The 26,689-nt window shown below is 41.1% G+C and overlaps 1 protein-coding gene across 4 annotated transcripts; it reads left to right on the plus strand.

Moving 5' to 3' along the window:
• The first annotated feature begins 1,700 nt into the window (after positions 1-1,700).
• Positions 1,701-15,885, plus strand: FAIM (Fas apoptotic inhibitory molecule). 4 transcript variants are annotated; one of them, XM_047099896.1, is made up of 5 exons: positions 1,701-1,935; positions 7,568-7,700; positions 8,236-8,464; positions 12,349-12,398; positions 15,438-15,885. In XM_047099896.1, the coding sequence occupies exons 2-5, from the start codon at positions 7,590-7,592 to the stop codon at positions 15,585-15,587; spliced, it is 540 nt and encodes a 179-aa protein (XP_046955852.1). In that variant the 5' UTR covers positions 1,701-1,935; positions 7,568-7,589; the 3' UTR covers positions 15,588-15,885. The 4 variants fall into 4 exon arrangements, with proteins under 4 accessions (XP_046955852.1, XP_046955853.1, XP_046955851.1 ...); XM_047099897.1 differs by lacking the exon at positions 1,701-1,935 and adding an exon at positions 2,089-2,261; XM_047099895.1 differs by lacking the exon at positions 1,701-1,935 and adding an exon at positions 2,090-2,243.
• Positions 15,886-26,689: the final 10,804 nt, after the last annotated feature.

Raw genomic sequence — 26,689 nt, forward strand, 5'->3', positions numbered from 1 at the left:
CAGAAGGAGGGAGGGAGGGAGGGAGAGAGAGAGAGAGAGAGAAAGAGAGAGAGTCCCAAGGAGGCTCCATGCCCAGCACAGAGCCCAATGTGGGGCTCCATCCCATGATGGTGAGATTATGTCCCAAGCCAAAATCAATAGTAGGACACCTAACCAACTGATCCACCCACCCACCCCCAAAATAAGATCAAATTAATAATCTGAGAGTGAGAATAAGTCAGAAGCATGGGGTACCTGGTTGGCTCAGTCAGTAGGACATGTGACTCTTGATCTTGTGGTTGTGAGTTTGAGCCCCATGTTGGGCACAGAGATTAGTTTGGGGCGGGGGACGTAGAGTCAAAAGCAGAATCAGCTTGAATTAATACATTTATACTCAAGTTCAATACCTTTCACCGTGTTTTCTTCAGACTTTCTTTCCATAACAATCCTGTCTGGTAACAAGTGACTATTGCTACCTCTACTGTCCTGGGCCCCTGGGAATAAGTAGGTGGAAAATGTGGCCCAAACTGGTATGTTCCTTAATGCCAGTTATCTGAGAAATTCTACCCAAAGAGAAAAGAGGGGAACAAGCCAGCGGAGGAATCAGACGGCACTGCCTATTCGTGGTGCAGACTTGAGTGTACCTCATGAATGTATTCTGCAGCCCCTGGGCAGAGGAGCTTCGCAGGCCTCTAAGGACAGGCCCAGATTTTTCTTCAAGCACAATCAACACTTTTCTATTAACAGGCCCTGTTAACACGAACTTCTTGCATCCCACAGGCCTCATTCCACATGCCAGCCCTGCAACTGCTGAAGTGCTTTGGGTCTGTCTGTAATACAAGCACTGGACTATTGTGAAAATTGACAGACGACAATATATAAGGACATAGCAAGCATTCAACAAATTATACCTTTCTGATCTTGTAGAGGATATCCAGATTTCTAAAGTTTTACCAGAAAATACGATCCTTCATTAAACAGTATCACTGAGCTGCTTCCCAACCAAGGTTTCCTGGTCCTAACCCAACAACTCACTAAGGACTAAGAAAAAGTAATTAGGGAGGTGCCTTAGTTAGCCCTGTCCCATCCCTGAAAATTTCCACTCTGGGCCTTTTATCTGCTGCCCCTAACTCATTCTTTCAACATTTATTGAAAACTTTCTGTTCCAGACACTGATTTAGAAGAAAATTACAAATATGAAGAGTCTTTGTCTTAGAAGAGTTTTCAATACAAGGTAGCAAACAAGAAATCAGTGCTCACTAAGCAGAATCCTTGTAACATAATTTGCTTAAGAATTCAATCATTATGACTTTGCAGACTGATTAATCTATTAATACATTGTTTCCTATTGTCTCTCAACTTCCCTTTCACTCACGCACTTGCTCAGCATCTTGCACTGTGCTGATGTGGGAGATGCAAGAGTGAGAGCCAAGCACCCATTGCCCCTGCGTTTAAGGACCTCAGTCTACTATTAATTTACACATTAAGCAACAATTACACAAGTAATTACACACCCTGGCAGGGACTAAGGAGAATTCCAAGTGCTGCAAGTCTTCAGGGCCAAGTCAGTTTTCCTTAAGAAATGATATCTGAAGAGCAAGCTCAACAAGAAAGTGGAGGATAACTAAGGGAAAAAGCAGGGAGGAGTGCCCAGCAGAGGGAAGAGCATCCGCAGAGGCCCGCAGGGGCGGGGAGAAAGAGCTTGCATCATCTGAGAATCTACACGGGGCCTCATGCCCGCTTAAAGAGTTTGGGTCCTTATGGAAGCGGTCAGAGCCATAAACAGATTTCAAAGAACGAAGGCCATAATCAGATTTACCTGCCCGGTGGCTTCAGAGAAGACACAGGTTCTGTTTTGGCCACCAGGTTATCCCGGGCGTCCAGCCTCGCGCTGGCTATCAGCGGGGCTTACCAACCTCGGCTGGCGGGACGACTGGACGCGGTGCGGGACTTAAGGTTTGGAGCGGGGAAGGGCGGGGAGGGGTGCCCGTGCGGAGAGCGCTAAGACGTCCTCTGAGGCAGCGGGCGGGGCTGGGTCTGCGGTGCGCGGGGGCGGGTGGCGGCCTGCGCTAGGCACCTCCGGGGACCTGAAGCGCCAGAGAGTCGGCGCGCACGGGACTGGAGGCTGCCGAGCTTTCAGCTTACGCGGAGGAGGCGCCCGGTTCTCGGCGAAGGGAACAAGCCTACGCGGCCTAAGTGGCAGAGCCCGAACCCGCGCGTTGCGGGTCCACGACGCAGAGCCTCCCGCGGTCCACGGCGGCCAGGTGAGCCCCGCGGCGCAGGTGAGACGGCCCCCAGAAGCCTCTGCGCTGGAGCGCGGCGGCGGCGGCGGCGGCGGCCATCTCGAGGCGGCGGCGGCGGGCGCTGCTAGCGGTGGGCGGTGTTTACGCGGACCGTGAGACGCCGCGGGTGAGGCCTCAGGCGGTGCTGGGGTGTTCCGGGCGTGTCGCGTCTGCAGGGCCGAGGGCAGAGGCGGGACCGAGCGGCAGGCCGCGGGTCTCCCCTGCCCGGCCAGGCCCTGCGACCTTAGGATAATACACTTCCTGCCGCTTTTTCCATGGACGCACAAGCAGACCGTATTTGTGCAGACCCTAGATCGTGAGGTGCCGTAACGTGGCTTCCTGGCCAAAGGATGCATTACGGGCAGCTACCCGTGGCTTCGCGTATTTTCCTGCGTCCTTTGTATTGGCCACACTGGACTGCGTTCGTGTGCGCCAAGCTGACCGCCGCATCCATCCCCGGGGCCTGGCCCGGGCTGTACGTGCAGTTTGTTGAGTGACCGGACTGTGATTTACTTCGTGGATGCCGCGCCGCGCCCCGCTCCCCCGCTGTCGGTGAACTTGCAGGTGGTTTTCAATTTGTAGCTATTACAGAAAGCAGTTCGTTGAGCCCCCTGGTTCACGAAGCTTCCTGACTTTTCTGGAGGTCCCAGGGCTTCACAAGGTTCTGGGCGTACAGTGTCAACACCTACTTGTTGAAAAGTGACCTCCCTTGTGGCTGGCCTTACCTAGAGCTTTTGCTGAAAAGGGAACTATGAATGTGTTAGTAATTTAAAACCGACTTGGGTTTAGCTTGGACATACTATTACAGTACCCAGTACACTTAAAACCCAATTTAAGGCAAAATTCAATCTGAGTTTAGATGAACAGTGGAAACGTCTTAATGTTTGAAGCATACTCTGAAACATGACTGTTGGGTCGCTAGGGAAGAGACTTTAAAAGATACGCTGATGTCTAGATACTTAAGTTTTCTTTGAAGACATGTAAAAAGTGTTGAGTGAGTGACATCATCTTCATCAGTGAAAAAAATGGAATTTGTTTTTCCATCCTTTTCATTTACACTTTTAAAGTTTTGTTATTAAATAGAGGGAATTTTCTTTGTAATGATCATTTTCCAGTGTGGTCACATGATCCTGAAAATTAAGTGTATGTATAAGAGTTTATTTTTTAAAACTTAAAAAAAAATTTTTTTTTTTTTGAGAGAACGGGGGAGGGGCAGAGACAGAGGGAGGCACAGAATCTGAAGCAGGCACAGAGCTGGATGTAGGGCTTGAACTTACAAACTGTGAGATCACGACCTGAGCCGAAGTCGGACACTTAACAGACTGAGTCAATCAGGTGCCCCATTCTCTCAGGTTTTAAAGCCAAATCTTGGGGCGCCTGGGTGGCTCAGTCGGTTAAGCGGCCGACTTCGGCTCAGGTCATGATCTTGCGGTCCGTGAGTTCGAGCCCCGCGTCGGGCTCTGTGCTGACAGCTCAGAGCCTGGAGCCTGTTTCAGATTCTGTGTCTCCCTCTCTCTGACCCTCCCCTGTTCATGCTCTGTCTCTCCCTGTCTCAAAAATAAATAAAAACGTTAAAAAAAAAATTAAAAAAAAAATAAAGCCAAGTCTCTTCTCTCTCCTTACCCACTTAGCAGGCCAGTATCCTTTCTCTGTGGGCCCATTCTGTCCTTCACTGCTTCCCTTTTCAAGGACACTCCTGTGGTTCTGTTGTAGTCATCTTTTGGTCTCTCTAGAGCCCCTCACTCTGAGCTTAGTGTCCAGCTGAGTGCCTGGCACATAAGTGACTGATAACTATCAGCAAGGTGAATGAATTTAGAATATGACATGTATTTAAGTTCAGTTTGTAACTTAGAGATGTGTGACAGATATTTATCATTATTCCAATGAGTAATGGAGATATTGGGAACAAGGACAGTTGTGATCATCTTTCAGTTATAGATATAATCACATTTCAAGAAACACTACCAGAAGGGCACCTAGGTCTTTTTTTTTTTTTTTAACAATTTAGTTGAAGTATAATTCACATACCATACAATTCACCCATTTAAAGTATACAGTGTCTTTTTGTATATTACACTATTAATTTTTTTAAGTAGCGGCAAAATACATATGACATAAAATTTGCCATTTTAGCCATCTTTTTCTTTTAAATGTTTATTTTTGAGAGAGTGAGAGAGTAGGGTAGGGGCAGAGAGAAAGGGGGACAGAGGATCTGAAGTGGGCTCTGTACTGACAGCAGAGAGCCTGATGTGGGGCTCTTGAACCATGAGATCGTGACCTGAGCTGGAGTTGGATGCTTAGCCAACAGCCACCCAGGTGCCCCAGCCATTTTAACCATCCTTAAGGGTACAATTCAGTGGCATTAAGCACATTCACAATTTGGTGCAACCATCACTATTTCCAAAACTTTTTAGCACCTTAGATAGATGCTCCATAAATAAATGAATGTATAAATAAATGTTGATAGTTTAGGGGAAAATTTCAAAAAATAAATGTGATTTTGATTTTTCACTTCCCTTCTAATTTGTTGTGTTTTATACTTCTATATGAAAAGTTATTGTAATTAAGATAGTACTATGCCTTTATGTTAGTGTGATAATATTAAAGTCCCTTGTCATGGAAAAACTGGGCAATTCTTTCAAGTTTGAATGCTGAATTACTGAGCTTTATAAGGTCTTTAAAAGTTATAAAGCAAAATTTGAATGATATCCCTAAGCCCACTCTGATGTGCAAAGGATGGCTTATCCAAGTTTATATTCTGTTTGGCTTCCTCTATTGCTATGTATTCTCTTTGCTTTTATAGGTGCAGGATACCCTCCACTTTCATAGGAGATATCTTAGGGCTTCTAGAAACACTAGAAAATTTCACAAATTGTTAAGGTGCTACCAAAAAAAAAAAAAAGATTTATTCTAGCTACAAAGTGTTTTGAAGTTTTATCTAATTTTTATTCTAAAATTTGTATGTTTTCTTTGCCTGTTGGAGTGCTTTTATCAGTACTAATTTCTTCTTTGACATCCTTTTAAAAACAGTTTGTGGCTTCTGACTGTTTCCAGCTAAAGAAGTTGGGCAATCTCCCATTTTTAACAAGGAGGGAGCACCCTTGGGCAACTATAGGGAAAAGGCTAGGCCAGAGTAGATTTTGGAAGCAAAAAATAGTTGAGCCTATTTTTCGGTAGGTTTGGCAGGGGTACAGGCTGTTAATCTCAAATCTCCAAATGTGGAGGGTTTCCTATGCATGTGTGAATATGTGTGCTTTTGATTTTAGTAAAATTTAATTAGTATTATAGCCCAGTTAATTCTGTGGTATTTGCATTGGAGTACTGGGCTCTAATTCTGGCTCAGGCCCTACTAGTGACCTGAGCAATCCACCTAACTTTTGTGGATTCATTATTGGCACTAGTAAATTAAGTGGGGTCGAGTAAGTGGATAAATTAAGTTTGCTGTTGGGAAACAGCACTAGCATATCCTTGGCTGCTACCTGCAAACTTGTCATTTCTTTGAAGTTCTCTAAAAATTTTTTTTTAAATTTATTATATTTTTTATTAAGTAAGCTCTATACCCAATGTGAGGCTTGAACTTATGACCCCGAGATCAAGAGTTGCGTGGTCTACTGGCTGAGCTAACCATGTGCCCCCCCCAAAAATTTTTAAGTTATATATTCCAACATAATGTATATTCTAAAATTTAATATTATGATTGCATTTAAATTTGTTACCACCCTGTAACATTGATGCTTCCTGAGATGCATTCTGTGTATCCTGGAGTTTTATGTATTCCCTGACCTACACCTCACACCCTTGGGGCTTCTTATACCTTGATTTGAGGAGCACAGGACCCAGAGGACCTCTAGGTCTCTTGCAGCTCTGATGTGGTATAATATTTGGAATAAACTAGAGTTTATTCTCTAGTTTTAGGAAATTATACATTTATAACAGGGAAAAATATGATTGGCCAATGTGCATGACTTAATTTCTTTTCCTGAAATTGGAGGTTGCAATTCTATTGTATGTAAAAGCTGGTTTCATCAGAAACTGCATGCAATTTAAGAAATGGATTGCAAACTTAGAAAAAACCCTTTGCAGATGTTATCTTTGTTGCTCTCAATCTTTCTTTGCTGCAATTCTGCTTTTTTCTTTCCTGGCTGCTAATTGGATTAAAGGCTATTTTGCCAACCATGGCATCTGGAGATGACAGTCCTATCTTTGAAGATGACGAAAGGTAAATGTCTTGCATGGCAGTAAAACTAGCTTTTGAAATTTTCAAGATTGTTTTAATCACTCAAGAGTTATTTATCCAGGCTACTTTTGTTAAGCACACATTTTGTAAAGTTGCAGAATGCTTGGTTTTGCTTTTCTGTGATTTAGAGCAAGGGTAGTAAACACTTGGCATGTAGGTGGCTGCCACCAACATGGCACGTCTTTTCCCGTAGGACCTGATATAAGGTCTCCAAACCCATCTTAGCACAGAGTTCCTGGCAGTCACTTCAAAATGACAAAAAATCCATTTACCATTTCTGATTTAGAGCACACCAAAGACATTAGAGTGAATAAGGAGTAAGATGTAGTTAAAAGAACAGGCTCAAAAATATTTTATGTATGTCTTGTATAACATGTCATTCACACAGGACTCATATAGGATGAATGCTATATATTTTATATTAACATATTAATATCAAACATATGTATTTAATTTGTGCCAGAAACTTATGACAAAACAGAATCCTTTATTTTTTAAATAAGATTACTATAGTAAGGACAAGAATTACCATTTTCCATTTTTTTCCCTCTTATTATAGGACATTTCTTCTATGACTTTTATTTTTCTTAGTATAATGAATTAGAACCCTTTTTGTTAAAATGAATCCTAATTGGTTTAAGTATGAAATGTTTGGAGAGTTTTTGTTTTGGAGTGAATGGATCTGAGGAAGAAAAACCAGAATTAAATACTGTGCTTTCTAAATGGGGGTGCAGGGGAGAAGTAGAGACTTTTTACTGACCTTTCCAAGCATTATTCTGTAGCCAAGCTTAGAATACTATCCTGGATAAACTGATCGGCTCTTAATCCTATTAATATTAAGGTGACTTTGTTTGGAATTATCCGACTACATACCCATATATAGTAGTTTCATCTTAAAGGAAGAGTGCACAAGAGGGAGAAGATAGTTATATGTACTGTGAGTAGAATTTCTCAGTTACTATCCCTTTAATATTTTCTAACTTTATGGGTTAAAAAATCTGATATTTTTACCTGGAAAGATAAATTACTGTTTTTGGTCTATTATAATTGCTTCATTTTATTCCCTTAGCCCTCCTTATAGCCTGGAAAAAATGACGGATCTCGTAGCCGTTTGGGATGTTGCTTTAAGTGATGGAGTCCATAAGATTGAATTTGAACATGGGACCACATCAGGCAAACGAGTGGTATATGTAGATGGGAAGGTAGGGAAAAAATGCTTGATTTTGTTAATATAGATTCTTCATGTATGAATTCAGGGCTTTTCTCTTAACAGTGGTTATCTTTATATTTTGGCCTGTATCATTTTGCTGGACAAAGCAAACTATTTATAGTTACAGAATCCATAGACTATATAACATTTAAACTTCAAGTGCTTTTATTTTGTAAAATATTTGGATCATGAAAGAATAAAATTATACCTAAATAGCACTGCTATTTACTCACTTTAATTATACCATTTCTTGGGGTGCCTGGCTCAGTCAGTTATGCATATGACTCAGTTTCAGCTCAGGTCATGATCTCATGGTTTGTGAGTTCAAGCCCCTCATCAGGCTCCTTGCTGACAGCACAGAGCCTGCTTGGGATTCTCTCTCTCCTTCTCTCACTACCCCTCCCCCACACTCACTTGCTCTCTCTCTCAAAATAAATAAACTTAAAATTTTTTAAATTATAGCATTTCTATAAATATTAAATTTTCTTCCATTTGTGTGTTTTCAACTTTTATATTTTATTGCTTAGGAAGAGATAAGAAAAGAATGGATGTTCAAATTAGTGGGCAAAGAAACCTTCTGCGTTGGAGCTGCAAAGACAAAAGCAACGATAAATATAGATGCTATCAGTGGATTTGCATATGAATATACTCTGGAAATTAATGGGAAGAGTCTCAAGAAGTATATGGAGAACAGGTCAAAAACCACCAATACTTGGGTATTACATTTGGATGGTGAGGACTTTAGAGTCGTTTTGGGTGAGTGCTGTTTCTGCAGAATTCATTGGCTTTTTATGATGGTTGTTAATTAGTCCCTCTTGTGAGAGCTTTGAATAGACAGAGTGTAAGGGTAGGTATATTTTTCTTTTTTTTTAATGTTTGTTTATTTTCAAGAGAGAGAGAGAGAGAGAGAGAGAGGGAGAGAGAGAAAGAGTACACTAGTTGGGGGGAGGGGCAGGAGAGGGAAACACAGAATTGGAAGCAGGCTCCAGGCTCGGAGCTGTCAGTACAGAGGCCAATGTGGGGCTTGAACTCATGAACGATGAGATCATGACTCAAACCAAAGTCAGACCCTCAACTGACTGAGCCACCCAGACGCCCCAGCGTAGGTGTATTTTTGATGTGTCTTATGTGAATGAAGTATTCATTTAATTGATATGTGAGAACCAGATTTTATAGTGACAGTTTTGAGGATGATAAACAGGTTAAAAAAAAGAGAGAAATATTGATGTAGACATTTGCTATTTATTATTGATATTTCTATTATTTAATATTATTATATTTCTCTTTAAAAGGATGTGTAAAGACAGTTGGAGGGGCACCTGGGTGGCTCAGTTGGTTAAGCGTCCAGCTTCAGCTCAGGTCATGATCTCATGGTTCATGAGTTTAAGCCCCATGTCGGGCTCTCTGCTGATAGGTTGGAGCCTGGACCCTGCTTCCAATTCTGTCTCTCTCTCTCTCTCTCAAAAATAAATAAACATTAAAAAAAAAAAAGACCGTTGGAAATCTAAGATTGATTAGTAACCAGGGACTTTTTTCTCTAGATAGCAATAGGTTTAGTACTGCAACAGATCAAAATTGTCAAAGTCCAGATAAAGTAGATTAAAAAATAAAACGTAGTAAGCCATTGATCTTTAAGTTTTTTTGTTACAGATTGCCATCTGTGTTGTTTCTACCAGGCCTACAAAACTTAAGAGACAAATATTTACCAGTTACTATCTTTTCTCTCTTCTGGTACTCCAAGTATTTCCTGCTTCTCAAATCATTAAGACCATTTGGATCATCTCATTAATTCATTGATTCACTTATTTAGATGATATCGAGTACCTACGAAATACCAGTTAGCATATCAGTCACTGAGGATACATAGATGAAGAGATGTTGTCCATACCTGTAAAGATTCTGCAGTCTAGTCAAATGCTAGAAAATACCTTTTTATTTTTTTTAAGTTTATTTATTTACTTTTGAGTAAATAATTCACCATTCATGAATTCAACATATTGAAGTTATTATCCTTATTGACCCTCACATTGTCCCAGTTTTGGCCAATGGTGTATTGTTTAGATTTACTCCTGAGTCCTTTTGACACATCCTTGGTAGACATTGAAAGCTTCCTTGCAATCTGGTATGACAAGATGTCTTAGGCTCATTTGAACATTTTCTACTCAGACATGAAATCACCCCTTTTTCCAAAATGCCCTGGTTTCTAGTAGAGGCAAATGGTATTTCAGGAGCATAATCTGGGCATACGCTAAAGATGCTCATTATTTTTAGGAAAGCTGCAGGCAGGCAGAGGGAAGAGGCTCCAAGACACACATGCTCCAGGACCTCCTATGACTCGCTGAATTCACTTCTGAGCAGCAATGACTGAATACTTTATCCAATAGATATGTGCTTTTTTTAAACATACATACTTGAATAGGTGCTATACTCATATGATTCAGAAATCATAATGATGGGAAAAGATACATGCAGAAATTTCTTCCCACCCCTATTCCCATCCACCCTGTTTCCTCAATAAAGATAAGCTTTTTTTTTTTTTTTTAATAATGAGCCCTTCCAGTGTTTCATTATTCAGAGTCAAGCAAATACAAATATTTTACTACTGCCTTATTTCATAAAAGCCTCTTGTTTTATTGACTTATTTGTATATTCGGAGGATCCTCTTCTACCAGCACATAAAGAACTTTCTCATACTTTTTTTTTTTTATAGCTGCGGAGTAAGTCTCAGTAGTCAGTAAAATAGTTTATTTAACTCATCCCTGACAGATGGGCGTTTGGGCTATTTCTAACCTGCTGCTGTTAGAAGCAGTGTTGGATGAATAGCTTTGTTCACCTGCCTCTTGGAATTTGGTTCACATATCCCTTTAGCATAAAATCCCAGAAGTGGGAAAGTAGGGTCGCTGGGTCCAACATCACTGCCCTTGTTGTTTGAGGAGATGGTGCCCGGTTGTCCCTCCTGGTGCTTCTACTGGTTTGTGCTCCCAAGTACCCATTTCCCCACAGGTTCTCCAGCTGGCATGGTGTCAGATTTTGTTATTTTTTTGATATTCTGCTGCATGAAACGTGGTATTTCAGTGTTGTTCATATTTGCCTTTTTCAAAATTAAGTGAAGTTGAGCATCTTTTCATGTTTGAGGTCCTTTTGTATTTCTTTTCTGGTAATGTATCTTCATGTCCTTTGACCATTTTCTTTGGGGCTGTTGGTCTTTTTCTCAAGATTAGACTTTTGTCTGTGCTGTGAGCTTCACTTCATTTTTCCCAGTTTGTCATCTATTGTATGAGTTTGCTTATGTGTGTACATGGTTTTTTAAACCATGCAGAAATATTCTTTTATGTAGTCAGATTTGTCCCATTTTTCTTTTATGGTTTCTGGATTAGCAGGTTTCTTCAGAGGTACATTAAAAATAGCTTTAGAAGGAATCTGCGTGCAAGCACATGTCCAGCAAGCACACTAAATAAAATTCCAGTTTTCACCACCACCATGCTTATTTTAGCACTGTGCTCTCTGATCAGCTGTTGGGACAAGCTCGGTTTCCCTGCAGCTGCGGCTGGTGATGCCTCCCGCTCAGGAGGCCACTAGGGCAACATCTGCCCACATCTTTTGGGCCCTTCTGCCTCTGTCTCCTTTTAGCCCAGCTCAAAGGCCTCCCTCCACTCTCTGAGGCTCCCATCTCAAGGTGTGGGGAGAAAAGGATCCCTGTTAGACTGTGTTCCTGGAGTAGATGGCCTGTCACAATTAAGCCCCTGACTGGCACCTCAGCCTTGACCCCCAGGCAAGTTTTTGCCTCCTGGGCATCCCGCGCACACGGGTCACGATTCTTTCCAGCCTTCGTTATAACACCTACAGCTCGTCTTCTGGCTGCTTAATGACTGCAGTCTTCTCTCCTGCCACCTGCCAGCACACTAATATTTACAAGCAGGCCTGGGGATCCTCTCCCAAAACGCACATATATTGTGCACACGCGCACACATATACACGCCTCCCGAAGTGAGCTCTGGCAGCTTAACCAACAGCCAAGCGTATCGTGGCAGCACTTGGCTCCATACCCAGCGCATACCCAGTAGCACCGTACCCAGCACAGCCACCAGGTATGCCTGTGTTGTTGGTTTTTTATGATCCAATAATTTTCCCCAAAGTGAAACTATCGCAAAAAATGAATAGAGATTCTTGTGCTATCCAGTAGGAAATTAAAGGCTAAATTTCTAAGCCTGACGTGCTGTCCAGCCTGTGTGAACCTCGTGGCAGCCTTTCTTGGTGGCCTTTCTGTGCCGTCATCCAGGTGGCTCAGTGTGACATACAGGGGAGTCATCTGGTCACGATGACAGTCCATGTGAAAAGCTCCTTCCTCACATTCATTTCTGTGCATCCTCTTAAATACTGAAGTTTGTGCTGCGGTGTTTATTTGGTTTGACAAGGCTTCATTCATTTGTACTGAGACCATGATTTTCTCTTAAAAGAGCGTTTTGTTTCATTTTTGTTTTGTCTGTGAACCGAGAGTAAACATAGTGTCTTCAAATTTAGGAGAATTTGAAAGCCATGAGTACATTTCAAAATCTAGTATATCAAACTTTTCTTAAAATAATGAAGAGTTAACTTTGAGTCATAGAGTATAATTTTTTTTTAATTTGTTACTTTTACAGAAAAAGACACTATGGACGTATGGTGTAATGGTAAAAGAATGGAGACAGCAGTAAGTTGACCCTCTGATTACTCTTAGCACCATGAGTATAGTTGCCATTGAAATGTTGCTGCATTTCCTAATTGTGGAGATTGATAATTAACCAAGGTCATCTCGGTTAATCTCTAAGAACAAGATGAAGTACCCTTGACTCCAAATTCTGAAGACCTTTCCCAGACAGCGCCTGGGGACAGGAAGGGCATGGAAACACCTTATGTTGCGAGCTGGCATCAGCTCTCACCAGCTGGCACCTTTCCTCACCTGGACCAGACTCTGTCCTAAAAAGCATCCACACATCAAAAACTGCCCCCCCCCCACAAAGTTTGGCCTCCTCCTGTGTTTTTCCAAGTTCAGGTGGGGCTCTATACCTCCACTTCTCAAATCTGCATGCATAGGAATCACCTGGGATCTTGTTAAATGCAAACTGTGACACTTCCCTTGGTGCTGCCAATGCTGCTTGTCGGCCCACAGGTCACACTTTGAATAGGAAGGCTTTACATATACCATACTCAAAGCAGATAGTACTTCTCTAAAAGAAAAGTTTTTGAAAAAGAAGTGCTGCACACGGTGTCGGATGACACAAAGGCAGAGAAGAAAGGGCACTGTCGCAAACCCCAGAAGACAAGTGGAATTTGTAGACCAGCAGTGCCAGGAGGGTACACCGCTCATTGAGGCCAAGCACGACATCCCCGTCACACCCCAGAGTGTTGGGCCCCTGCCGTCAGCTGCTTGCATTGTTATGTGGGATGGATATTGGGATGAATTCGGTGAGGATGAAGTAATAGCGGTGTGCACAGCACAGGGAGCAAGTGGAGACAGAGGAGACCAGCATGGAAAGCACAGAGTGTGGGACTGGGAGCTCACGTCCCTGGGTGGACATTCCGGAGGGCTGTGGGGCCTACTGGCCAGCAGGGGGCGCCATCCCTCGTACCCACCTTTCATGCTAGCTCAGACATGGACTTCTGGGACGTGCTGTTGTTACGTTTTAGCTAGTTGCACATTGTAGTTGCTGCCATTGTCTGCTTGTCTGTTGTCGGGATAGGAAGGTGGGGAGAGATGCTCGGAAGGCAGGAGGTCCGGGATGAATTTATTCAGCAGGCTACCGAAGACCTGCTGGGTCTCGTGGCTGTCTGCTTCTGAGGAAGTGCCCACGCCAGAAATCAGAAGTTACAAAGATAAAGGCCTCTCTCTTCCTTACTCCTGGTATGAATTCTTGAAGGGATATTTAACCAGGGCTCACTCAACGATCCCCAGAGCTTGAGCCACTCACTCTCCAAGTTAAATCCACTGTTAGAGACTTCTTTTATTCAGAGAGGCTTGGTGAGCACTTCAGTGTTTCACGGCCCCTTGTGGAATCCATTAACGTAGATCAGGCACCTGCTGTGTACCCAATGCCACACCTGGTGGTTCTTGCTGTTCTTTCTTTCCTACCCTGGAATTCTCTAGATGCTCAATCATTGGTTTTTAATCCCCTTCCCTCCAACCCTCAAGGAATTCTCCAGTGCAGATGTAAAGAGAGCATTGTTTTGTGGTGTTAAGAATGTGGTCTGTGGTCGTAAATAAGAACTTAACGATAATGTTTATCTACAATGTCTTTGTTCTTCAGTTATTAACAGGGAAGCACAAGTGTTTGGACAATAGCCCTTTACAACCCAGTTGCTTCCTTATTGTAACTACAACCTAATTTGCAGTGTGGTGTTGGCAGCTCTGTGTCTGGGCAGCCTTCCCCAGCACAGTGCACACCTGAGTTAGTTTATTTTCTCCTTTTTTTTTTTCATCTCAAAGCCTCATGACCAAGATTATGTATCTGTGAGATTGTGCCCCCGCAAGGTGTCAGTACACCTCCCATAAAGAGCCATTGGCCAGAATCTTCTCAAAGCTCAGAAAAAGCTCTACCCAGTGCATCCCATGCTTTCATTGGTTGGATAATATCAGCTACAGGACCTTGCTCTGTCCACTTTGGCTGCCAGGAAGCTCATAGCTAAGTTTTAAGTCTGCTTGTCAGTTCTTTGCTTTCTGGCATTATTCACGTTTATCCTCCAAGCCTCCTGTTCCTTCCTTCTCTGTACTACTTGGCCCCGATCTTTTTACTCTAGATGTTCAGTAGAAATACAATATGAGCCACAGATACGAGTTTCTTGTGTAACTTTTCTAGCAGCCACACTAAAAAGTCTTAAGATGAAATTCATCTTAATAATATATTTGGTTTAAATCAGTATATCCAAAATATTATCATTTAACATGTAATCAACATAAAAAGTTTTTAGAGTTATTTTACATTCTCTGTTTCATTCTCAGTCTTCCAAACTCAGTGTATATTTTACGTTTAAATAGCACGTTGCATTTCAGAGTCCCCACATCTCACGTGCTCAATTGCCACCTGTGGCCGGTGGCTACTGTGTCTGGAAGAACGGGTCTAGACTCGGTAGTGTTTGCTTTTATGTGACCTGTGTGTTTTACAGTAAATCACCTTACATTCTGAGGAATCAGATTTTCAGAGTGGGTAAGAACATCCCATCCCTTCCTGAAGGGGGCCCTCAGCAACTATTTCACCACTCTGTGCCTCCACCTCCTCACCTCTGCAGTGTGGATAGTAATAATACTTCTAGGACTATAGTAATAGTACTTCTAGTCTATAGACAGGGCTATGCGAGGACATCCTGCAATAATGCATGCGAGCTGTTCTTGATATAGCACAAGTAACTTGATATAAAGTATGTGTTTGCTATCATGTTTATCATTTTTACTTTTAAAAATAGTTGATACTGTCTACATAGAACATGTTATAGTCACCTAGCCACGCGGTGTAAGGGTTTTTTTTTCCCCCTGAAACATAAGATTCTATAATCTTGAGGGGTACAGGTAAGAAATTTTCGGTTCATAGCAGAGATGTAAAAACATCTAGCAATACAAGGTTCTAACTTTAATTTTCCAAAGTTTAACATTTAGCTGATAGATACTTCATTATACTACGCTGTTAGATGGTGTTAATGCTCTAGACGAAGATAAATGTTTCTGGAACACTAATTCCTCCTTCTTTTGTTGGCCTAGGGTGAGTTTGTAGATGACGGGACTGAAACTCACTTCAGTGTTGGGAACCATGACTGTTACATAAAGGCTGTCAGTAGTGGGAAGCGGAAAGAAGGGATTATCCATAGTCTCATTGTGGATGATAGAGAAATTCCGGAGATTCTTGAATGACTTCATGATGGTGCATTTTAATCTTAAGAAGTAAAGATCAAGACTTTTAAATTACTGTGGTAATTAAATATGTTCAAGATGTACTTTTTAGTACACTTAGTCTCCCAACTGTTTATTTTTTACTTAAAACTGTAATATTCCAAGGGTCAAAAAAAAATTATGTACAATCATAAAAATTGCAATTTATTTTGTAAATAATGTAAAGTGTTTTAAAGCCAAATGGAAAATAAGATATGGACCAAAATCACTAATGTTTTACAAGAGGAACTTTAACTATAATAAACACTATAAAATAAAATGGGTGCTGCTTGATTTGTGTTTCTAAAAATGGATGTCTTTGTATATTTTTAACCTATGCAGATAGATAGTCTCTTTAGTTTAAAGCAGTTGGTACATAATGACATGATTAGTTTAACTGGAGAAAATGAGAAACATTTTCTGTCTGGAAACTTAATTAAAAATGGGTTTCTGGAAATGTAGTCATTTTGTTTAATCAGCACAGTAGGGACAAATTAACAAGAGAAAGAAAACAAACTTCTTTACACCAGCCTGCCTCACTTGCATCCTCAGGCAGTATTTACTAAAGTCAGAGTTGCTGGGGCACCTGGGTGGCTCATCAGTTGAGTGTCTAACTCTTCACCTCAGATCGCGATCTTATGATTCATGAGATCGAGCCCCACGTTGGGCTCCACACTGACAGTGCAGAGTCTGCTTGGGATTCTCTCTCTCTTCCTATCTCTGCCCCTCCCCCTGCTTGCATGTGATCCCTCTCTCTCTGTCTCAAAATAAATACATAAATATTAAAAAAAAAAAAAGCTGCATATGGTGTGGGGAGATAGCAACAGCGGGAAGCAGGCCCACCCAAGCACACTCAGAGAGTGCCTCGTCAGGACAGTGAGTGCTTGAGAATTCATTCAGTACTCTTATGGTCTTTCAAGGCAGGATATGGTTTAATAGTAGGACCCTTCATCACAGTATCTCCTGTCTATTCTCACATGGTAATCCTCTGTGAGAGGAGGGATTGATTCTCGGTTTTCTACACTTGCTGTGTCTGATATGGGAGCCATTAGTCATGTGGCTATTTAAGTAAAATTACATACAATTAAAAATTCAAGTCCTTTATTACACTAGCCACATTTCAAGTGCTCAATAGTCACCTGGGGCTAGGGGCAGCCATATTGGACAGTGTAGATACAGAACATATCCATCATCCTACCATATTCTGTGGGGACAGTACTGGCCTGGATACATTGTCTCAAGTCTAGTGAGTTGCTCACTAGTGGCGCTGGCAGGATGTAAACCCAGGTTTTTCCTGACCCTGAAGCCCATCCCTTTGTATCTCCCTGCCACTAACCTATTTCTAAGAGATTTGGGGCAGAACAGAGGCACAACCAGGTTTAAGTACCAGGAACAGGAACTAAGGGGAGAACAGAGAGAGGGAAGGTGCTGGCTCCACCAGGTCTGGGGTAGGCAGGCGACATGCTAGGTGGCAGAGCAAACGTATTAAAATTAGCCTTTGACTATTTGCTTCCTCTAACTTTTTTTTCAAGTCTTCACAACTGGCGGGTCACTATACTACCTTCACAGAAATGATCCCCTGTTCTCCACCCCCACTTTGCATCACAGCCACTGGAAAACTAGGAGGGGAACTAAGAGAGACTCTTCCAAGGCTTCTTCAACTCACATTTGGGTTTGCTTTCAAGTGTTTGGGTATTTTCTTTTCTCTTAAATAATGGGCTTCTTTTAATGGCCGTATTTTATCTGGTACCAAAACAAATGTTTTATTTATTTATTAGAGAGGGCGCAAGTGAGTGAGGGGCAGAGAGACAGACAGCAGTGGGGGTCATCCACACCCAAAGCAGGGCTCCAACTCACGAACCTTGAGATATGATTTGAGGCGAAGTGACATGATTAACCGACTGAGCTGCCCAGGCGCCCCCAAAAACAAATGTTTTAGACTTAAGTCGAAAAGCAAAGCAAATGTTGAGGTGCCTGGGTGGCTCAGTCAGTTGAGCGTCCAACTTTTGATTTGGGCTCAGGTCATGATCTCCCAGTTCATGGGTTTGAGTCCTGCGTCGGGCTCCGTGCTGAGCCTTATTCAGCACAGAGCCTTATTTGGGATCCTCTCTCTCTGCCCCTCCTCATTTGCTGTCTCTCGCTCTCTCAAAATAAATAAACAAAAAAAAAAAAAAGCAAAGCAAGTGTTTTTAGGCACCTTGTGTTGAACTCTAATTATTAGAGGTCAAAACCTGTTTTCAGTGTGCGTCATGTCCCACATCAAATACTTGGGCATACAGTTTGATTTAATCTTTGTGGAAATCAAACCTGGGGACAGGGTTTTGCCTTTGACTTGGTGAACCGATGTTCTGTGTTGTTCATTTGAAGCAGCATGGTAATATAACAGTGCAGCCTGGATTTGAAGTTAGGCACAGGTCAGGTTCCTGAGCCTCAGTCTCTTCATCTTAAAGATAAGAGGCTATTTGTTTTGTTGTTTTAGTTGTTGAATGAGGTATTTCAGATGTGCAACATATAGAAAATAATATAACAGACAGTTGTATTATTTAACTGGGTTATACCATTTACCCAGTTTAGTAACTAAAGCATTACATTGCAACTGAATTGCCATGTACCTTCCCAATTCCCAGTCCCCTGCCTTGCCCAGATAATCACTGCCGTAATTTTCTTTTCTTTTTTTTTAATTTTTAATGTTTATTTATTTTTGAGAGAGACAAAGTGTGAGCAGGAGAGGGGCAGAGAGAGAGGGAGACACAGAATCTAAAGCAGGCTCCCGGCCCTGAGCGGTTAGCACAGAGCCTGACGTGGGGGCTCAAACTCACAAACCGTGAGATATGACCTGAGCTGAAGTCAGATGCTTAGCTGACTGAACCACCAGGCGCCCCTGCCATAATTTTTTAAAAAGATTTTAAAGTAATCTCTACACCCAATGTGGGGCTTGAACATACAACCCCGAGATCGAGTCACATGCTCTACTGACTGAGCCAGCCAGGCACTCCTCACTGTTGTAATTTTGATGTTTGTCATTCTCATACAAGTCTATATTCCTTTCCTATATAAACATATATCCCTAAACAGTACACAATACTATTTAAAATTTTAAATATCCTCTTCATGTATCCTTCTTGCAACATGCTTTTTTTCCCACTCAACATTGTTTTTGAGATTTATCTAAGTTGACATGTGCAACTCAAGTTTCTTTTCACTCTTTCATTCAACCATACGAATTTAGTCATCCACTCACCTCAGTAGTTTTCAGATGATCAGTAATACCATCAGTGCTCTAATGAACATCTCTGTGTATGTCCCTTGAGGATATGCTTAAGAGTTTCTCTTGGGCCTTGCTATTTAAAGTGTGTCATTGAACTAGCAGCAACGACATCATCTAGGAGCTTGTTAGGAGTTAAGAATCTCCCGTCCTTCCCCAGGCATACTCAGAGTCTGTGTTTTAATAAGCCCCCGTGGTGATTTATATGTACGTCAAAGATTGAGAAGCACTGCCCTTAATACACTCAGAAGTGGGATTACTAAATCAAAGGTAGGTGTATCTTCAGTATCACTAGATATTTGCCAAATTGTTCTCATAGGTGGTTGTGCCATTATAAATTTTGACCAGAAGTTCTTTTCTTCATATCTTCAACTGGAAGTTGTCAAGATTTTAAAATTTTGCCAATCCAATGTTTTTTTTTTTAAGTGGTGCCTTTTATTTTTATTATTTCTAACGTTTTTATTTATTCATTTAAGTAACCTCTACACCCAACATGGAACTCAAAATCATGACCCTGAGATCAAGAGCCGCATGCTCTTCTGACTGAGCCAACCAGGTGCCCCCCTAAAAATGGTATCTTATTTTAATTTTTCTCTGATTACTAGTGAAGTCGAGTCTCCTACGTGTTTATTGGACACTCAGGTTTTCTCTTCCAAGAATTACCTTTTCATTTCTTTTGCATGTTTTTCTACTGAGTTGACATTTTCTAATAGGTTTGTAATAGTTCTACATATATTCTGGAGCTAATCTTTTAGCTGTAGCCTTTCTCTTACAGCAGTACAAAATGTGCAAGATATCAACAAGTCTCCCAGTCATCCCTCTAAACTAACACAGTTATCTGCTTCGTCTAACAAGCTTGGAGTGCAGGGACCACATACTGCTGGATCCCCCAGGAGCTAGCACACTCCCCACTGACGATAGACAGATTCATGTTACTGCGGTTCACAGGTCTGGCCTGCAGCTATACATGTGGGCAGCAATGGGAACGAATGGCATCAATGAACAAGTGTGTAGACCAAAAAAAAAAAAAAAAAAAAAGAAGGGAGTCTAAGATTAAATCCTGAAGAGCTATAGCATCTGAGACTGGCTAAGGGCAAAGAAGATCTTAAGTAAGGAAATCACAAAGCTATAAAATAAAATACAGACATATTTGACTATGTAGAAATTTTAAAGTTGCAAGGTAAAAAAGTACCATAAAAAAAGGTAATAAACAATATGGGGCACCTGGGTGGCTTAGTCGGTTAAGCATCTGACTTGGGCTCAGGTCATGATCTCACAATTGGTGAGTTCAAGCCCTGCACTGGGGTCTGTGCGGACAGCTCAGAGCCTAGAGCCTGCTTTAGATTCTGTGTCTCCCTCTCTACCCCTCTCCCACTTGCATTTTCTTTCTCTCTCTCTCTCTCTCTCCCCGCTACCCTCTCTCTCAAAAATAAACATTAAAAATTTTTTAAATAAAAATAAATGCTCAAATTAATTTATAGTTAGGGAAATTATTTTAACAATGAAAACAGCAACAACAAAAAAAAACCCACAAAACAATGACATATTGCTGTCTGAGATGTGGAAGGGTACCCCTTTATACTATGAGGGTGAAATAAGTATTTTAAGTTCTTAGTAAAACAATCTGACATTTACTAAATTTAAAAATTCAATTTACAGGTGAACCTAGGTGGTTCAGTTAAGCAACCAACTCTTTATATCGCCTCAGGTCATGATCTCACAGTTCATGAGATCGAGCCCTGTGTTGGGCTCCACACTGAGCATGGAGATTGCTTGGGATTCTCTTTCCCCTCTCTCTCTGCCCCTGCCCCACTTGTGTGTGCGCTTGCTGTCTCTCAAAATAAATATATTTTTAAGTTTATTTATTTGAGAGAGAGAGAGAGAGAGAGAAAGAGCGCCCACAAGCAGGGGAGGGGAAGAGACAGAAAAATCCCAAGAAGGTTCCACCTATGGTCCTCGTGCAGAGCCCAGCACAGGGCTCCAACTCACGAAACTGCAAGATCATGACCTGAGCCGAAATCAAGAGTCAGCAGCTTAACTGACTGAGCCACCCAACTGCCCCTCAAAATAAATAAATAAACATTAAAAAAATTAAAATTCCATTTACATAAAGTTCAAAAACTTTTATAAGTCCATATAATGCTCACCATTTAACCCTGGGAATGTTGACTGATTCTACCAGAGTCCAAGAGACTAAATAGCATTTTTTATAGTTCAGCAGGGCTGGGGGGACAAAACTTGGGGTCCAGGAATGCCAATGTTGGGGGGCAACTCTAGCAAAACTCCCACATTTTGCGCTGGAGCCCCAAAGAGCATAACTTAAGAAGTAATAAAGACTTGATTTTTTCTTGAAATTAGTTACCTTGGATGTGAGTATCCAGCATAAATAAATACACAGCAAATGAGACAGGACAACATGAATTGGTGTTAGCAAAAATAATGCAGCAATAGAAACAGACCCATAGGGGCTGCGGTTTAAGAGTTCATTAAAGATGTAGAACTTAACATAACTATGTTTAAAATGTTCAAGATAACAAAAGACAACTCTGAGAATTTCAAAGGGAACAGGAAAAAAAAAACCAAGATACTATGCAAAATTTAAATAGAACCAAATAGAAATTGTAGAATTGAAAAATATACAATGAAATTAGTAACTCAAAATCAGAAAAATACAAAACTGGAAGAGATGTAAGAAGAAAATATCTAGAAGAAAAATACAAAGAGATTACAGAGAAGACAGTAATAAATACAGACTGCACAGTTAAAGGTCAAATAAATATAAATGGAGTTGCAAAAGGAGAGAAGTATGCAGAAGCAGATTAGAAGAGAAATTTCCAAATGATGTAAGGTAGCAAGCTATAGATTCAAGGAGTTCTGCAGACTATAACCAGGGAGAATACAAAAACAAAACAAAGCAACAAAAGAAAACAAAACAACCACCCAGGTATATCATAGTAAAAATTAAAACTTAAAACTTACTATGATATACCTGGGGTGGTTGTTTTGTTTTCTTTTGTTGCTTTGTTTTGTTATCTCCCTGGTTATAGCCAAATTATGGAAAGAGCCTAAAATTCCATCAACTAATGAATGGATAAAGAAATTGTGGTTTATATACACAATGGAGTAGTACATGGCAATGAAAAAGAATGAAATATGGCCCTTTGTAGCAACGTGGATGGAACTGGAGAGTGTTATGCTAAGTGAAATAAGTCATACAGAGAAAGACAGATACCATATGTTTTCACTCTTATGGGGATCCTGAGAAACTTAACAGAAGACCATGGGGGAGGGGAAGGAAAAAAAAAAAAAGAGAGGGAGGGAGCCAAACCATAAGAGACTCTTAAAAACTGAAAATAAATTGAGGGTTGATGGGGGGTGGGAGGGAGGGGAAAGTGGGTTATGGGCATTGAGGAGGACACCTGTTGGGGTGAGCACTGGGTGTTGTATGGAAACCAATTTGACAATAAATTTCATATTAAAAAATAATAAAAGTACTGAGTAGAAAAAAAATATTAAAATGTTACCTTTTTAAAAAATGTTTATTTAATTTGAGAGAGCAAGCATGTATGAATAGGAGAGGGGCAGAGAGAGAGGGACAGAGAGAATCCCATGCAGGATCCGTGCTGTCAGTGTGGAGCCTGATGTGGGGCTCAGTCTCACGAACCATGAGCTCATGACCTGAGCTGAAATCAAGAGTCAGACGCTTAACTGACGGAGCCACCCAGGTCCCTCTAAAATGTTACATTTTGGGGGCACCTGGGTGGCGCAGTCGGTTAAGCGTCCGACTTCAGCCAGGTCACGATCTCGCGGTCCGTGAGTTCAAGCCCCGCGTCAGGCTCTGGGCTGATGGCTCAGAGCCTGGAGCCTGTTTCCGATTCTGTGTCTCCCTCTCTCTCTGCCCCTCCCCCGTTCATGCTCTGTCTCTCTCTGTCCCCAAAAAAATAAACGTTGAAAAAAAAAAATTAAAAAAAAAAAAAAACTCATTGTAGGGTCGCCTGGGTGGCATCCGTCTTCAGCTCAGGTCATGACCTCACTGTTCTTGGGTTCAAGCCCCGCATCGGGCTCTGTGCTGACAGCTCAGAGCCTGGAGCCTGCTTCAGTTTCTGTGTCTCCCTCCCTTTCTGCCCCTCCCCATTCACACTCTGTCTCTCTGTCTCTGTCTCTGTCTCTCTCTCAAAAATAAACATTAGGGGCGCCTGGGTGGCGCAGTCGGTTAAGCGTCCGACTTCAGCCAGGTCACGATCTCGCGGTCCGTGAGTTCGAGCCTCGCATCGGGCTCTGGGCTGATGGCTCAGAGCCTGGAGCCTGTTTCCGATTCTGTGTCTCCCTCTCTCTCTGCCCCTCCCCCGTTCATGCTCTGTCTCTCTCTGTCCCAAAAATAAATAAACGTTGAAAAAAAAAATTAAAAAAAAAATAAATAAAATGTTACATTTTGGGGTGCCTGGGTGGCTCCATTAGTCAAGCATCTGACTCTTGGTTTCTGGCTCAGGTCATGAGCTCACAGTTCATGAGTTCAAGCCCCACATTGGGCTCCACTCTGTGCAGAGCCTGCTAGTAATTCTTTCTCCCTGTCTCTCTGCCCTTCCCCTGCTTGCTCTGTCTCTCTCTCAAAATAGATAAACTCAAAAATAAATAAATAAATAAAATGTTGCCTTTTTCTGTAGAAAAGATATAAGCAAGATGGCAAAGGAAAGATCCCTTCAAAGGATCTTCAAAGGAAATAAGTAATTACCAACCTAAATCTTTACACCCAAGAAAACTAACATTTATAATCAGGCAAATAAAAGTTTGATGAAATTAAGAGTAGAACAATGAAAAGAAATATGAAAGGGTTTTCTTTGGTCTAAGAAAAAAGATGATCCCAGGTGAAAACTTAAAAATGCAAGAATGGGGTGCCTGAGCGGCTCAGTCGGTTAAGTGTCTGACTTTGGCTCAGGTCATGATCTCATGGCTTATGGGTTCCAGCCCTGCATCAGGCTCTGTGCTGACAACTCAGAGCCTGGAGCCTGTTTCAGATTCTGTGTCCCTCTCTTGCTCTGCCCCTCCCTCGCTCATGCTCTGTCTCTCTTTCAAGAATAACATTTTTAAAAAAATGCAAGAAAAAAGATGAAAAGCAATGATGATGGTAAAAATGTATGTATAAATCTTCCTTGAGTTATGATGGGGTTATGTCCCAATAAAGCCATTGTAATTTGAAAAGAGCGTAAGTCAAAAATGCGTTTAAAACTGACCGAACATCATACCTGAGCTTAGCCTGCCTTCAACATGTTCAGAACACTTACGTTAGCCTACAGCTGGGCAAAATCATTAAACACAAAGCCTATTTTATAATAAAGTGTTGAATGTTTCATATAATTTATTCAACATTGCACTGAAAGTGAAATACAGAAAGGTTGCATGGGTGTGGAATGGTTTTAAGTTTTTCATTTACCCCCATGATGGCATGCCTGAATAGGAGCTGTGGTTTACTACCACTGCCCAGAATCACAATAGTGTATCATACTACATTATCACTAGTCCAGGAAAAGAGCAAAATTCAAAATTTGAAATGAGTACTTTCACACCATCGTAAAATTGAAAAATTTTAAGTCAAACCATTGTTAAATTGGAGACCATCTATATATCTAAATGAACAGTAGCTATATAAAACAATACGTTCTGTAGGATTTAACAATGATATACAATTGAAATCCAACAACAATACCATATAGATTTGGAGAGAAGTAAATAGATTCACTAGCATTTTCTGGGAAGATGATAAAAGTACCAAGTAACATTGGACAAGGATAAGTCTATTATGCAAGTTGTAACCCAGTTTAATCAATAAAAGAATGGCAAAAGAGTGTGATTTCCAAATTAACAGAAAAAATATTTTAGAATTCCATTAAAACTGGAAAGAAAATTGGGGTGCCTGGGTGACTCAGTTGGTTAAGTGTCCGATTCTTGATTCTGGCTCAGATCATGATCTTATGGTTGGTGGAGCCCCCGTGTCAGGCTCCTTGCTGACAGCATGGAGCCTGCTTGGAATTCTCTCTCCCTCTCTCGGCCCCTCCCCTGTTCCAGCGCTTTCTCTCTCTCAAAATAAATAAATAAACATTAAAAAACAAAACAAAACAAAAACTGGAGGGAACCTATGTGGTTCAGTCAGTTAAGCATCCAGCTCTTGATTTCAGCTCAGGTCATGATCTCATGGTTCATGTGTTCAAGCCCCATATAGAATTCTCTCTCCTTGTCCTTCTCTCTCTGCCCCTCCCCTGCTTGCTTGCTCTCTGTCAAAAATAAATAGACTTTAAAAAAATAAATAAAAAATTAGAAAAAGAAACTGGGGAGAAAATAATGGAAAAAGGAACACAAAGAAAAGCTAGAAAAAAATAAAACTACATAGTAAGATGGTTCACTTGACTCCAAATATATTTGCAATTACATTAAATGTAAATGTGACTGTTTAACAGATTTAACAGAAACACTGAAGGGGCGCCTGGGTGGCTCAGTCGGTTAAGCATCCAACTCTTCATTTTTGGCTCGGGTCATGATCTCATAGGTTTGTGAGTTCAAGCACCATATCGGGCTCTGCGCTGATAGTGTGGAGCCTGCTTGGGATTTTCGCTCTTTCCCTCTCTCTTTGCCCCTCTCCTGCTGTGCTCACATTCTCTCTCTTAAAAAAAAAAGAGAGAGGGGCGCCTGGGTGGCGCAGTCGGTTAAGCGTCCGACTTCAGCCAGGTCACGATCTCACGGTCCGTCAGTTCGAGCCCCGCGTCAGGCTCTGGGTGGATGGCTCGGAGCCTGGAGCCTGTTTCCGATTCTGTGTCTCCCTCTCTCCCTGCCCCTCCCCCGTTCATTCTCTGTCTCTCTCTGTCCCAAAAATAAATAAAAATGTTGAAAAAAAATTAAAAAAAAAAAAAGAGAGAGAGAGAAGGAGAGAAACATTTATAAGGATTATAAACAGATTAAAGAAAAAGCACATCATGCAATCACTAACCAGATGAAAGCTGCCACAACTATATTAATATCAATTAAAATAGACATTAAGGCAAAAAAGCATTATCAGAAACACAGAGAATACTTTAAAGCAATTTTTCAAATGGTTCAATTCACCAGGGATATAAATGAACTCTAAATTTGTAAGCACCTAATATTTCCTCAAACTCTATAAATACTGATATAACTAGAATAAGCAAACACAAAATCATAGTGAGATATTTTAACTGATCTCTCTCATAAATACTCGGCAAAAACTCAGTAAAAATATATAAATTTAAACAACTCAACAGAATTGATCTAATGAACATATATAGAACACTATGTTAACTGCATAATATGGATTTTTTTCATATGCACACTGAATATTTATAACACTTGACCATATTGTGTCATAAAAACAAGCCTCACAAATTTGAAACAACTGAAATCATATAGTTATGTTCTCTGAATGCCATGCAGTCTAGAAATCAACAAGAAAATCCACATGTATTTGGAAAATGAATATACTTCTAAATAATCAGCAAGTCACACAAAAAGAAAAATGGAGATTAGAAAATACTTTTTACTGAAAGGTAATGAAAAGACTTCATCTCTGAATTATGGGATGCAGATAAATATTGTTCTTATAAGGGCTAAAGTTGACAGCTAAGCAACCATCACAAAATTGGAAGGGGAAAATAAGACCAAATAAAGTAGAAGGAAGCTAATAATAGGGATGGAAGGAAATGCAGAACACAAAGACACATTGGAGAATCAAAAAAGCCAAAAACTAATTCTTTGTAAAGATCAATACAATTGAAAAACCTCTGTGAGACTAATTAAGAAAGCAGAGGAGGCA

Source organism: Lynx rufus, unplaced genomic scaffold (assembly GCF_022079265.1).
Source record: "Lynx rufus isolate CCGP_SWC_20201006 ecotype Redwood Valley unplaced genomic scaffold, mLynRuf1.p SCAF_5, whole genome shotgun sequence".
NCBI lineage: Eukaryota > Metazoa > Chordata > Mammalia > Carnivora > Felidae > Lynx > Lynx rufus.